At 45.6% G+C, this 15,174-nt stretch overlaps 1 protein-coding gene across 4 annotated transcripts in view; it reads right to left on the reverse strand.

The window, feature by feature from the left end:
- NEBL (nebulette) overlaps positions 1-15,174 on the reverse strand; it is a 1,132,595-nt gene that overhangs the window by 291,602 nt on the left and 825,819 nt on the right. For 2 of the 4 annotated variants that reach the window (XM_069648590.1, XM_069648591.1), the window contains exon 15: positions 7,036-7,146. The exons of the other annotated variants lie outside the window; for them this stretch is intronic. In XM_069648590.1, coding sequence (XP_069504691.1) covers positions 7,036-7,146 — 111 coding nt within the window. The remainder of the gene's footprint in view (positions 1-7,035; positions 7,147-15,174) is intronic. 4 annotated transcript variants of the gene reach the window in all.

The following is a 15,174-nucleotide window of genomic DNA, read 5'->3' on the forward strand; positions in this document are numbered from 1 at the left end:
TGTGCTCGTCCGCTGCATTTGGGACACCCTCGACCCTGCATTCTGCTATGCAGAATCTACACGGTGTCAAGACGTCCTGATCATCGCAGCTGAACCTGCCAGCAACGTGAACTGAACTGGAGAAGTCTGTGTCTGCGTGCCTCGGGGACCAGTGAGTAGTCCATACCCCAACCGGTGGCCCCTCGCGCAGGAGCCCCTTTCTTTTCTACCGCTGTTGCGAAATAGCGACTCTATCCCGCACTCTCACCCTGCCTCTGCCCACAAGTGGAGGCCTTGCTTGAGTAGTGGGGACTTGTTCTGCATCGCTCCATTCACAAAAGGCCCTCTTTTGTCCATTGGCACCAGCGCGTGCAGGTACTTTTGAGCATAAGGCTCCTCTCTTCGTAGGGCTCAGACTTCCTCCTAGTTAGGTGCATTTCAGATGTCAAACTGGGTCTAATGATTACTTGCACTGCCTGTTTTCCTCCCCATCTAGGTGGCTTACATATTACGTGCTCCTAACTCCTTAGACCCCTCGGTCTTGTATATATATTGTATTGATTGTGATGTGTTGGTTTACTTTAGTATTATTGTGATTCTTTGCTATGGTCGATGTTACAAAGATGTTACAAAGGCCTTGTAATAAATGTGTCTATATTTTTAATATAACACCTGTCTGGAGTAATTTGTAAGTGTCCTTGCTTTGTGTGCTCATTGAGGTCTTTCTGTCACCCTCCCCCCTCTTGAGACTTAGGGCCTCATTACAAGCCAGGCGTTAAGGGTTTAACGGCGCCGTTAGCGCTGTTAACCCTTAACGCCTGATTACCATTTTAATGCCTGCTTTTTGCAGGCGTTAAAATGCAAGGCGCTAACCCGCCTTGATGCTAATTACGGCACCGTAATTTACGGTGCCGTAATTAGCGCCTTCCCCACTCCCATTATGCCCTATGGGGCAAAAATGGGAATGGGGAAGGGTAAATGGGGAATGGGGATTTACCGCCCCACTCACCTTGGAATGGGGCGGTAAATCCGCCATCCACCATGGTGTAAACAGAGTTTACACCATGGTGGTAAAGTAGGGAACTTACCGCCTGTATTGTAATGAGGCCCATAGTCTTGACCGCTGCCATTGCTATCCTGATTGGTCTGGCTTGTCCAGAGGTTACCCTGTTCCAAGAAACTAGGCTGGCCTTCTGAACCTCTGCCCTCCTGGTCCGAGTTCAGAAATCCATCTTAACAGAAGGACTGCCAGAGAGAGCATATCCTGCCAGAAGGAACCAAGAGCCTGGAAGTCGTTGGGCTTGGGGTGAAGTGGAGGAAGCAACGTTCCATGTTGGTCTGCTGTCGGCAGACTGAAGAGAGATCTGGAGGAACGGGAGGAGAGGGGAGGCAGACCCACAAACTGCACGGCTGTGGAGAGAGACTCCAACTGACCAGCCTCTATCTATGGCGGCTCAGAGAGAGAAGAGCCTGCAAATGAGAAGGAACGCTGGAAACAGAACAGAGCAATGAGGATGCCCCTTACCTGGGAATTAGCCAGGTATCCAGGGTCGGGGACCCATCATGTTGGAGACACCATGGAACAAGTAGAACCAGCGAGAAAGAGAAGATGCTGAAAACCAAACAGAGCTGCAGGAGTGCTCCATATCTGCAACAAAGACCTGAAAACAAACCTGAATGTAACAGGATTGTTGGGGAAAGCAGTAAAGAGAACAGCCTGAGAACCAGGGTCTGGGACCCATACAGAGGGGCAGAGGTGGTTGCAAGGAGAGTGAGCCAAGATAATACCTGGCAGGGTAGTGAACCAGGTACACCAAATTTAGAAGATAAACTGGGGGTCTGGGACCCACAACCAAATAGGATGAGAAGTGCAGTCCTACTTCCTCTGCGCAGTACCTGGCAGGGGAGAAAACCAGGTCTGTCAGTAGGGGTCTGGGAACCACACACAGTACACGTCTGAGAAATGCCAGGGGATGAGAGACATTCTCCCACCAGTTGCTGAACTGTCGTACAAGCTTAAGAAAGGCCAGGGGAAGGGATGCATTCCTCCACCAGCTGTTGAACTGTCGTTCAAGCCTGGGAAAGTCCAGCGGAAGGGAGACATTACCCCACAATTTGTTGAACTACGATACAAGCCTGAAAAAGACCAAGGGAAGGGTGTCATTCCCCCACCAGTTGGTGAACTGCCATACAAGTTGAGAAAGGCCAGGGGAAGGGAAACATTCCCCCCACAAGTTGTTGAACTGCAGTATAAGCTTGAGAAAGTACAGAGGAAGAGAGACATTCCCCCACCAGTTGTTGAACTGTCATACACGCATGAGAAAGGCCAGGGGAAAGAAGACATTCCCCCACCAACTGTTGAACTTCCATTCCCGTCTGAGAATGGCCAGGGGAAGAGAGACATCCCCCATCAGTTGTTGAACTGGTGTACACGCCTGAGAAAGGCCAGTGAAAGGAGACATTCCCCCATCAGTTGTTAAACTGTCACGGAAGCCTGAGGAAGGCCAGGGGAAAGAAGACATCTGCCCATTAGTTTTTGAATTGTAACAGATGCCTGAGAAAGGCCAAGGGGTGAGAGACATTTCCCCACCAAGAGGATTGGAACTTTATTTTGAGAACTCTCAATTTTATAAAGTGAACGTTTTTGATCCCCTGTCCAGAAGAAAATGTTTGTTCACCGGGACCAAAGGGACCTACTAATTCTTCAGTTCAGTTTATAGTGTAAGGAAAAACGTTTCTGACATAGGACAGAGGACATTTTACTTTGGACATCGTGACAGGCCCATTTGCATTTTAGTTGAGGAAGGGAACCCCTCTTAGAAATAGGGCAAGATAGGGTTTTCTTTCATTACCTTATGAATACACGTTTTTGCCAACCACCATGCCACCACTGTGTCAGAGTCCTACTTCTCCACCCGTACAGTGACGTTCCCAAAATATGCCCTCTGTAGCTGGTCCCAGTGCTGCCAGGATGCACATGCCTCCTCTACTTACCTCAAGAATCAGACTCTTATTGGTGTGTCACCCACCTCCCCAACCCTATGCTGCTCTCACCCAGCAAAAGCAAGCACATGTGTATTAGGGATTCTGGAATCCTCCAGCTCCTCATCGAATGTGTCAATTAATGTTGCATATCTCGTCCACTCGCTCGACACCTACTGGTTTGCCACCTGCCTCCCCATAGCTCTGTTGATGGTATTTGTATTGTGTGACTTCTTCAAATGACTGAATGTGTCATGCACTATTCTGTAAAAAACAAAATAATACTTCTAACCAACTGTGTCAGTAGTCACTTACTATCCCTCCCCATCTTTCTTCCTACTCAAATATGCAAAGATATACTCCCTGACTGAGAGTTACCAGTGACAGAAAGACAGCTCCAACCACTTCCCCATTAAGCCATAGGGTGAAACCTCAGATGAACGTTATTAAATGATTGTCCCAGGTTCGACCTGTTCAAATTATCTGAGAAATCAGCTGATTCAAGGTTTCTGTGGAAAAGTTCCTCCATGCCTACTTGCAAAGCACAAAACCACATAGTAATTAAACCTGCAAAAACATAGGACATTTTCATTGTAGCATGTTATGAAAACTAGGTGTGATTCACTTCAAACAGAGAAACAGACAAAGCAGTAAATACATATATGTTCTTGCTCTTACTGAGATATGGTTTTACAGACAGCTCTGTCACCAGTTTTGACACACTCCTCCCTGAAGGTTACAAGATCCTCTCTGTGCCCAGGCCCAACAGGCCAGGAGGAGGAGTAGCCTTGATCTTTCCTGAGTGGACCCCTGTTTCCATTATTCCCACTCAGGTCTACTCCTCCTTTGAATGCCTGGTCTGCAGTCTTTCTCTCTAACCTGTCACTGATCTAACTCTGGCCACCTTCTATCGGCTGCCAGGGCAGTCCACCCTCTTCCTCTGGGAATGGGCATCCCTGGCCTCTTCTCTCCTCTCCTCCTCTTCTCAACTCCTCCTTCTGGGGGATCTTAACATCCATCTTGACTCTCCTGACTTTTCAGGAACTTTCTGAAAACTATGTGGCCCCCTTTCTCTTTCCATTCTACCCTCTGGTCCAATGCACACCGCTGGCCACACCGTGGATGCTCTCATCACCACAGGCATCCCACTCTCTATTCCTCTCACTACTTCCCTCTCATGGACTGATCATTCTCTTTGCTCTTCTCACTTAAAGCTCTCTTCCTCTTTGGCAGTAGCACACCCTATACCGCCTCCTGCCTTCAAGGTAATCCGACCCATGAAAAGAGTGCCTTTGCCTCCACCTACTCTCCTCCTTCTATTCCTGCGGCTGACTCCCACCCTGATACAGCCCTCGCCAACTTTTCATTGTTCCATCACCAACACTTTTGACATTCTTGCCCCTGTCACGAGGGTCTGACTGAAGCCTGACAAAAAGTGCAACTCTTGGTACGACTATGATCTGGCTGCACCTAAACACAAGTGCAGAGGAGCAGAACGGAAATGGGGATCTTCAGGTTAACCCTTTGACAAAACTGGCCTGCTGCCTTCTTCAAAGGCAAAATACATTGTGCATCTGCTCCAAGAAAAGAGTAAACATTCAAGCCTGCATCTCCATTGCATCTAACAACATGGCCAAACTCTTCAAAGTCTGCAAGGAACTGGCCAACCCTACTGCAGCCGCATCTTCAACTACACCTACCCAGGCCCATTGCTCGGCCCTGGCTGCACACTTCACCACAAAAACACAGGACATCCTGTCCTCTCTCTTTTTTGCTACCCCCGCCTCTCCCCCTCTTCTCTCCTCCCTCTCCCCTGTCACACCTGATTAGGCCTCTAGACAAATCCGGTCTATGAAAGCCTCCTCCAAAACCATAAAGGACAATATTTACACTCTCTCTCCGCCCTTGGCTGACCTCTGCGACCTCTCTTTCACCACTGAAGTTTTCCACTCTCCTCTCAAGCACTCTCTTGTGCACCCTTTGCTACAAAAAACCTCTACCGACCCGTCCATTCCAGAAAACTATTGCAAATCTCCATCACCCCTTTCCTGGGAAAACTCCTGGAGAAAGGGGCAACTTACCCTCCATACTGAATTTGTTGGCTGTATCCATGACCATCAGTCTGGCTTTAGAGCATCCAGAGACATGGAGGCTGCTCTTCTGAACACCCGTCAAGACCTGCTCTCACATCTTGACTCCAACTCTCCCTCTGTCCTCATTCTTCTCGATCTCTCTTCTGCTTTCGATACAGTAAACCACAACATCCTGATCACCCATCTACGTGATACCCTGGGCATCACAGACCAGGCCCTGGTGTGGCTCACCTCCTTTCTCTCTGACCAACCCTCCCAGGTAGAACTTGGGCTCTTTCTCTCCACTACCACTCTCACTACTTGTGTTCCCCAGGGATCTAACCTCTCCCCCTGGTCCTTCAATATGTACATGGCCCCATTGGCCCACCATATCTCTACATTTACCTCTAACTTTCAGTGTTATGCGGATGACATGCAGCTCTCTTTCATTCTACCCTTGGCCTCCTCCTCCTCCTCGCTCATCATTGACTGTCTATCCACAATTCAGGCTTGGTGTGCTGCTAACGATCTATGCTTCAATACCAGTTAGACAGAGATCATTGGGACCCCTGCTCTGCTTTCCCACTTTCTCACTGCCTGCCTCCCTTGGCCCTGCACCCTCACCTACTAATAAGGCAAAATATCTTGGGGTTATCTTCGACTCCACTATCCCCTTCTCTTCTCACATCTCAGACATCTCCAAAAAGTCCAATTACCAACTGCACCTCCTCAGAGTTATTCTACCTTTTCTTACTTTCCCCCGTAGGCTCATCACCTCGAGAGCTCTGGTTCTCTCTAGGCTGGACTATTTCAACAGCCTCTTTCTCAATCTTCCTACTTCTACTCTCTGTCATCTACAACTCATCCAGAACAGAACCACAAGACTTTTCATTGGCCTCAAGCCTTGGGACCGCATCTCTCCGGTGCTGAAATCCCTCCACCTGCTCCCCGTGGCTGCAAGGATCAAGCTCAAGACCCTCTGCATAACCAACAAGGATTTCTGGGGCTGGGGCCTGCACTATCTACAATGCTCTCTCCCTCTCGAATCCTGCGCTTATCCTCCTCCAACTCTCTGCGGGTGAGCCGCTTTCACAAACATAGATTGGGGGGTAGATCTTTATCCTCTCCAGGTGCTTCCCTCTGGAACAGCCTCCCTGCCTCTTTCCGTCTTGAGCCAGAGCTCCTTAAGTTCGGGAAACTCCTCAAGACCTTCCATTTCTCTTCCTCCTTCTCTCTCCCTCTCCCCTGCTAACCTTTCTTTCTTTCTGCCCTCATTCTCCTCCCTAACTCTGTTCAGTTTTTACTGACTGGTTCACCTCCTGAGCCCACAGGTCCCAGGCTCTGCCCCCAGTCTTTTGCACTTGCCTCTGGGCCGCTGCACTTTGTTCAACATTACTGCACTTTCAGCTTGCGCTCCTTGAGCGGGGCAATCTCTCTGCACTAAACCCGGGGCACTGCTGGACCAGACTCTTTGTTCCCTCCCACACTCCCCCCGCGTTCCTGCACCTCTGTCTGCATATATGCATGACCTAAATGTACTAGGACCAGTTATGAATCATACTTTCTGATATCAATTGGTGTTGAACTACTTAATTAGAAAAACAAGAAAGTACTTCAACAATGAGATTGCTATTGATTTTATGGTATTCAGCCCATGTACAGGGTTCGGCTAGGGGTTTGGATAAAGAGCTAAGAGTTCTTGAAGAGGAGGGCCCGTCATATGGACCCACCACCAGCTGAAAGGCAATTCATTTGCCACTGCCCGGCAGTAGACAGTAGACACTGTGTCACCAATTCAAGAAACTATAGTAGAGTCAAAAGGTCACTCTTGGCTGTCACTGTGTGAGAACCAAATTTGGTTGTGATCATGAACCCAGCCGGGCGGAGGTGAATAGAATCCATGTGGGGCAGCGGTCTAGTCATTGGTCATGATGCAGGAACAGTGATTTGCTGAGACAGCTACTGACAAAATATGAAGTTAGCAATTTTGTTTAGCACCGACCTGGCTTGCCATTTCTGTAGCTCTCTTAGCTCTGTGCATATCAGGGACATCCATACCAACTTGCATGCCTTTCCCTTTTATTTCTGTTTCCAGGTCTTTCTTATATTCTTTCTGCAAATACAAAAATATGTGTCACGGTTATGTTTATTCTTTAAATATTGCTTCCCCAACTTAAACAAAACAATTGAACTCTTAACAGAATTTTTACTGCCAAAATGGTCCATTCTCTCTTTTGCATGACATGTGCAGTGCAATCTCTTTTTAAGATAACATGTTACATTGTACTTGAAGTCTTCGCAGGGAGCACCAGTCCAATAAAAAAAACAATTTGTGCAAAATAGGCACATTTAGTAATGAGTCCGGATTTCTAAGCGATCCACAGCTAAGATACACAGTTCTTAAATATAGAATCCATGCACTGAAGTTTTAAAATGTAAAGTTATCTACTTTATTTAAATTACTTTTGTGTGTATTCTTATTATATAGCGTGAGTAACAAATCGTTTTTTCACTGTGGTGCGTGCTACAAAAGGGTAACTAAACATTTCACTGATTACAATCTGTGAAATATCTAGTTTTTGATTTATGTGCGGAGTGGAATGCAATTGTGTCTTGAAGCTGGAGAGTGAGTCTCATGCCTTTGTTTTGAAAGTTGCTTTGCTAAATGTTTCTATGCAAAGATCATATTTGACCAATTCCCTAAAGGCCAATGGTGCTGAATAGCTCATTTGGGTGGTACAAAAGAGGTTGATATGTCAAGGACAATGGTTCTAAAGGAACTCCCACCACAGGTGGTCTTATCAAGTCTAGTGATTGCATTTACTGTTGTTGTAACTTTTCCATGTTGGTCAACCATTTAGGAATTAGTCTTCTAAACAGTGAACGGTTGTTTTCTCTTTATTTTACTTCTTGTGGAATTAAGAGGGTAACACATGTTGCTGTGTCGTATGTAAGGTAGGCGATCGAAAATAAGGTATTGTTAGGTTTCTAAAATCAGATGAAAATCTACACTTTGATGTAATAATACTGACCCCACTTTTGCCTTGTTAGGATATTTCTGATCCACAGGAAAACATGATCCAAATTGGGTCTGAGTGTTAATTACCAATGTTCACCTTTCCAACATATAGTGGAAAATCAGTAGCTTTGGGGTGGGGATGGGGAGATACACAGCTCTTTCTGTAGTACCTATCCCCCTAATTTGGGCTCACCCAATGATGCAAGTAGATCCTATAATTGTGATGAAAAGGCAGTAGTTTTAGTTATTGGTAAGTGAACAAGGAAGAGTTGTATTAACAGCTGTTTTCTCCACCCCAACTCTGCTCGCCTTATACCCTTCGAGAAGATCGACCCTGATTCTTTGAAAAGACTTACAAAAAAACTCCTGTCACGCTGTTCCATCCTTCTGTACAACAAATGAGTTTATTCTATTATCAAGACAGTCTGTCTTTAATTTTCATGATTCCAGGTATCAAGTGGTAGTGACCTTCTGGATCTTTATAATGAATATCACAACTTCCGGGTTTCCACCTCCTCAGGCGAGGAGCTTATATCCTCCATTCCCTGCCGTATGTCCTGTCCTATATGAGGGGCTCATTGACTATGCCGATTAGAACTGGCATAGTCTGCTAATGGTGGACGGATAACCTTGGCCCAATTAACTTGAGCACATTGGAAAGTCCTTCAGATCACTTCCAAGCACTACCTCATCACGAGTTGGGCTGTAGCCCTTAAATGCGGTGGTAACGGTATTACAGCCACATTTAAGGTCTGGCCCTATCACGAGTTGGGCGCTAAATGGGCTCTTTTACCTCCAGCCTTTCTCTGGAGGTGAAAATCCCCTGTTTTTGGCTGTATTACTGTCGGCTGTATTAGCCCGCATAATTAGCGCTGAAAATACCCCATTGAATCCAATGGACCCAATGGGGAATGGGGATTTACCGTTAACACCCAACTCGTGATCTGGCGGTAATACAGCCGGACCGGTCGGTGCTAGGGCTATTACAGTCGGCGGTATTACAGCCGGGAATACAGCCCAACTCGTGATGAGGCTCACAGTCTGCTAAAATTAAAGTAAAATAATAAATGCTAGGACTGTAGCAAATGGTTATGGTGAAGGCATTACAAGGGAAAGGAAAGTTTGTATGTAGAAAAAAAAATGAACCATACCTGCCAGTTTCATCAACCTCCCCACACCCAGTTGTCCTACATCATTCCACGTTATAATAACTTCGAAGGAGGGGTCCACATGTTCACAAGCCACACATCCCTGTCCATAAAGGAATTACAAAAGGTGGGAGTAGGAAATGTTCTTTCAAACACCAAATCTCTTGGCTTTCTTGTCCCTCACTGGACCATCAGTAGTGCTCTTGTCTAAATTGCCCTTCATAATTTTCCATGGAAGACCGAGTTGGGGATTTGTTTTTCATGACTCTCGTCAAGTGCGGCCTGCAGCAATGCAACAACAACAAAAGGCTATTGGAGCAGAGAGTTGTTGTTCATTATCAGCAGCAGCGTCTTCAAGGGACACTCAAGGTAGTCTGAGGGACACTGTTGTGCAGATATATAGTAGGGACATTGCAAATTGTATGGGAAAATGTGACTCAGTGGGAGTCAGTGGACATCTGGCATGGACACGCTCAGCAGCAGTGAGCATGAGTAGGGAACATCTCCCAGGTGACTGAAGCTTTGGCAACATGAAGATGAGACAAACACAAGAGGCAGACACATGGTGCCAGATACTGAGGCACAACAGAGATCCTGAAGGAAGTCCTGATAACAAGGTGCAATCTGGAGAGCTGACTGGCAGATAAGTTGAAGGCAATGGATAGAAAGTAAATGAGAGCAAGTGTGCACAGGTGGATGCCAGAAGCAAGTGCTGAAGGCAAGGGAGAATACCTGAAGAAGTGTGTGTGTTTAAATCATACCACAGCAAAACAATGAGAAAGTAGAAAGTGAGGGAATTACTGCATGCTGGAATTTGAAGTGCATATTCCTAGAACGTAATGAGGAAATTAATTTCAAGAAAAACACTGCACCTTGGAATTGGAGTTCCCATGGAAAATTGGGAAAGAGAAGTTGAAAAGGCTTGCTGCATGCACCACCTTCGAGCAGGAGTTCCTACAGTGCACTCAGAATGGGAAGTTAATGTATAACATTGCATGCTTGAACATGAGTGGAAGGGTATAGTGTATACCCAGAAAGTGAAGTTAATGAAACACTGGATTCAGGAACTTGAAATAGGAGCTGCTAGAGGGCACCATTTAAGTGAATTGAAATGGAACCACTGAATGCTGTGACGTGTAGTCATAGCTCACTACGCATGTTTTGAAATAAAATTACAAGTAAAACATTACATGCTTAAACATGAAGTCAGAACTCCATAAGCATAATGAAAATGTGATTGTAAGTTAGGATGAATCTGCAGATGGTGTCCCTTCTCACCCTAGGGGAAGCCCCTTCCCTTGAGGCCAGGTCGATGAAGCCGCTATCCAACAGTCCCCTTGGGGCTGCTGCTCACTGGGAGGATTGCATGGGGAGGGATTCCTCCTATGGGATTAGGGATGACTGGGAGAGAACATAACACTCTTGCTCTTACAACACCATCCCAATATCCTCCCTGTTTCCTCTGCCCAGGTTTCCCTATGTGTTCTTGCCAGTCTATTCATTTAGAAAACAATGAGATGAGAAAGATACCAACTGATGTATTGCAAACTCTGGAAAGTGATACTGTGATGTGGAGGAGTTGTAGAAGTATGAAGATTACTTCATACAACTATGAAAGACAGTCTAATCTGTTGCAGTCTCCTATTGAACGAGAGACAATTAAAATAGAGGTTCAAACATGGTGCCTGATCCATTGCCAAAGAGCTGGAGAGCAGTACGCTGAACAGGAGAGGCGAGTTGGGCAGATCGAGGCAGGGAGTGGGTAGTCACTCGCCAGAAAAGTCCCAGTTGCAAGTTTGGGCTACCAAGACTCCAGACAGTCTTGGTACCAGAAAGAAGTGGGAGGAAGAAGCACCGCAATCCGGGAAACAGATAGGACTGTGAAACCCGCCGAAGGAAGCAGAGACAAGTGGGGAGTGAGGCGGTCCAGGAACAGTCACACAAGACCCGACGAAGACGGAACTTGGACGCCCCAGAATCTAAAATACAGAGGTTGCCGACAGGGCCAGAGGAAGCAAGACAAAAAAGAAAGGAATGAAGGGGGTGAGATAAGCTGTCGACCAAGGGTCTGGGACTCAAAAGAAATTGTATCATCTGTTTGTATGTAAAGGGGCCTGGGACCTAAAAGAAGTACAGTGGAAAAGCCAATACGAAAGGGTATGGGGTACCGCAGAGGACAACCAGCAGGTTAATGAACCAGGCATCCAGTTTGAAACTATGTGAGACAAAAGGTCGAGTCTGGGACCCCCACCCATATGACAGTTATCAACGGAGCACTCGTCATTGTTACAGTACCCAAGAAGGTGAATATAATGAAAATTGTGACAAAGTGCTAAGAGGAGGGAGGCATCCTCTTAGCTTATGTTGTACATTGACGAGCGGAAGGGAGGCATTCCCCCTGGAGTGGAACTGTGTGATAAAGTGCTAAGAAGAGGAAGGCATCCTCTTAGCTTATGTTGTACATTGACGAGCGGAAGGGAGGCATTCCCCCTGGAGTGGAACTGTGTGATAAAGTGCTAAGAGGAGGGAGGCATCCTCTTAGCTTATGTTGTACATTGACGAGCGGAAGGGAGGCATTCCCCCTGGAGTGGAACTGTGTGATAAAGTGCTAAGAAGAGGAAGGCATACTTGTGGCTTATGATATGAATTGACCAGGGGAAGGCAGTCATGCCCCTGGAATGGAGCTGTGTGATAAAGTGCTAAGAGAATGGAGGCTTGTATTATACCTTGACCAGAGGAAGGGAGACGTTTCCTCTGGTTCTGAGAACCCTGTTTTGGAACTTTATTAAAGTCAGAGAAAGGGAAACATTCCCCCCTGGTGTTTAGAACATTTAATTCAATATCCCTGTGATGATCTGAATAAGTCTAGAGGAAGGGAGACATCCTTCTGGATCAAGAAGATCAACCTTTTCTTTAATTTAGTTTCAAGTGTAAGGGATGGGAATAGGTTTATGACACAGAACGGTGTACTATTTGCGTTAGATGGACATTCTGACATTGCCATTAGTATTTAGTTGAGGCAGGGAAACCCCTCTTAGTAATAGTGACAGATAGCATTTTCTTTTATTTTCTGTTTAGATAAAAGTATTTGCCAACAACTATCCTACTCCTCTGTCCATCTATCTCCACACCCTTACAGACTGCAATGAGAAAGTGAACCTAAAGTGAACCTTTGCATGCTGAAAATATAAGTTCACACAAAGTAACCCTGGACAACTAGTTCCGGTAAAACATAGTGGAAGAAAAGTTGTAACAGATCAAACACTCAAGACCAAAGCATGAAGAAAACTCTCATGGGTTTTAATATCACACATCTGAGAAGAGGAGGAGAGGGCAGTATGATATATTAGTAGAAATCTAGCCATATGGGAATTCAGTATTCCAGCAGAGAACAAGAGATTTGGGCCATCACGTAGAAAGTGAAGCTGCTTCTTTATTATTTATGTGATGAATCCAGGGAATTCATCCCTCTCCCAAGGGGGGTGGAGGCATCACCTTTGGTACTAGGGAGGTGAGCCCACTAATCATAACAACCCCTAGAGACAGGACAAGTGGGATCTCAGTGGGGTGACCCCCACCACCGTTAGAAGACAGCAATCCCTAGAAGGGTATACAGGCTACCCTCCTGTGTCTCAAGATCGCAATATCTTTGTTGGCTATTGTTAAGATGGATTTCCAAAATCAGCCCAGTTGGAATCATTTCGGAAGGTTACACTATTTATGGTAAACAGGGAAGACACTGAGAGGCTAGCCTAAACCAAATCAGGGTGAGGTTGCCCAGCAGTCAAGCCTTGTTCTCAGGAATGTTGTTAGAGTGGTCTACGGCTAAAATATATCCACAGAGAGCAACACCAGTGATTTCAGTTACACAATAAGTATATAAAAATACAATTTTTTATTATCCCTTTAGTTTACACACTAAGCAAATAAAAATCAAAGGTAAGTATTGTCACACCAAAACCTTATAAAACATATATACACATTCACCAATAGGAGAATCATAATTGCTTATAAAGTCCAACCCTAAGATGGTTTGGTGCCTTGTGTCCAAATGTCACCAGTTCCAAAGTATACCGTGCTCCAGTAAGCTTAAATGAAAAGTATACAATGGGATGTGGTGATGGTTATTGAAAGTACCCAAGTTATATAAAAGGTCAGTAAAGTTCTGGTCTGCTCAATGCAGCATACAGAATAGGCCTAAGGACGGGCCCTTAACACAGGTCCAACCATCAAAAATCAGTTAGGGTCAGGCCTTGACAACCAATGTAACACTCTTGAGGATGGGGGGACATTAAACGGCATGTTAACTTACCCACCTGACTCTGATTCTTCCACATGCCATTGCAGGTCTTTAGGACTCCATTGGGGTCACAATCTTCTGCACTTCGTAAAATAGTGAACAGAGATCAGCTTCCCTTGGAGTGAGTCTTGTGGCCCCAGCAGCAGGTGGCTTATGGCATAAGCTGAAGATATGCAAAGTTCCAAGGCTCTACTCAGAACGACGATGACCTGGGGCACTTCTGAAGGATCAGAAGGCACAGATCCTCAAGCAGGGGTTCAAACCGGTTGTTCCCACTGGCCCAGGGTTCAAAACACAAACAAAACCCCTCTTTAGATCTGGACAGAGCAGAGCATAATTAGGAGAACACTGGAGTCAATGCTGGTCAGCAACTTCCGGTCATCAGCAGACTGTTCATCTTTCTATAAGTCTTGGAAGCAACAGTGAACAGCAGGACAGTCACAGGAACCCACCTTTTATCCAAGATAAAGGGCGGAAGCAATTCCAAGCCCACCAATGGAAAGAATCTGCAGCATTCAAGAAGCCAGGGGCTGTCACATAATGGACAACCAGTGGTTATTACAGCTGCCCATCAGCAGACTTTCAAAAACCAGAGGATGTGGATTGGGACTAGACAGTCCTAGTCCCATCCTCTGGCTCACACACACAATGCCACTTAGCCAGCGAAAGCCACATTTTCCCCCAGGAAAGGTATTTCCATATAAGGCATTTCCTGATCTGAAAAGGCAGGAAGAAGGTGTGGTAGGTACGAAGAAGGAGATAGGCAAAGAGGTGGGATTGCTACCTGTGGTTATATTCAAGTAAGAAACAAAAAGACTATCCATCCCTACCAAAAAGGGGAATTCCCTACCTATAATAAATCTAACTAGGGTGCGTGTGGTCACTGACGTAGTCTAAATCAAAATATTCTGACCTCGGCTCAAAAACGACCCTACGCTGACCCTTCCACTAAGGGTTTATCAACCAACAAAACAAAAAGGGGTTCCAGGAGAATGTCTCCCTTTTCTTGGACAGGTAACCTCAGCCTTAATAGTCTGTCTTGAGATAGTTCCTTGAAACATAGTTAATCTATTCCTTGAATTCATCAAGGGGACTCTTCCACCTCCTCTAATTTGTCTTATTTATATTTCCTTGTTACCCCACTCAAGGGTCTTGGCCTCTACTCCTCTGAATCTCTTGCATCAATATCTTTCTCACTTGTACTTGTTTCACATTCTCTCATTGCGCAGAGACCAGTCTCCTTTTACCTTTTAAGCACTTCCACTTATGGGAACCATCATGCAGGTTCTTCTGCTCCTTTTTGCTAATATATTGGCCTTCCGAACCACTGAGACAGGTATTACCAGTCTTTTGACTTTCTTCACTATTTTTACTGTTTGTGTAATTACTGGGATGAATGTGAGGAGTCCCTTGGTATTTGTTAAATACTGCTTTCAGAATAACCAAAAAGACATTATAGAAAAAGTTATAAGAATAGTAAGTATCCTAAATGCACGTCACTGTAAATTGATGAGTGCAATTGTAAAAATAGAAGAATTCATAAAGAGAGACATCATCTCTCAGAACTGACAGACTTAGCAAATAGTCAGTTCCCCCATACGTATGAGCAAACAGGGAGGAGAAGCAAAGCAAAAGTAAGTACAGGGTTAAAAAGAAGCACAATGAAATGGGGTC

This window comes from Ambystoma mexicanum, chromosome 2q (genome assembly GCF_040938575.1).
Source record: "Ambystoma mexicanum isolate Mex_15411 chromosome 2q, UKY_AmexF1_1, whole genome shotgun sequence".
NCBI classification, from domain to species: domain Eukaryota; kingdom Metazoa; phylum Chordata; class Amphibia; order Caudata; family Ambystomatidae; genus Ambystoma; species Ambystoma mexicanum.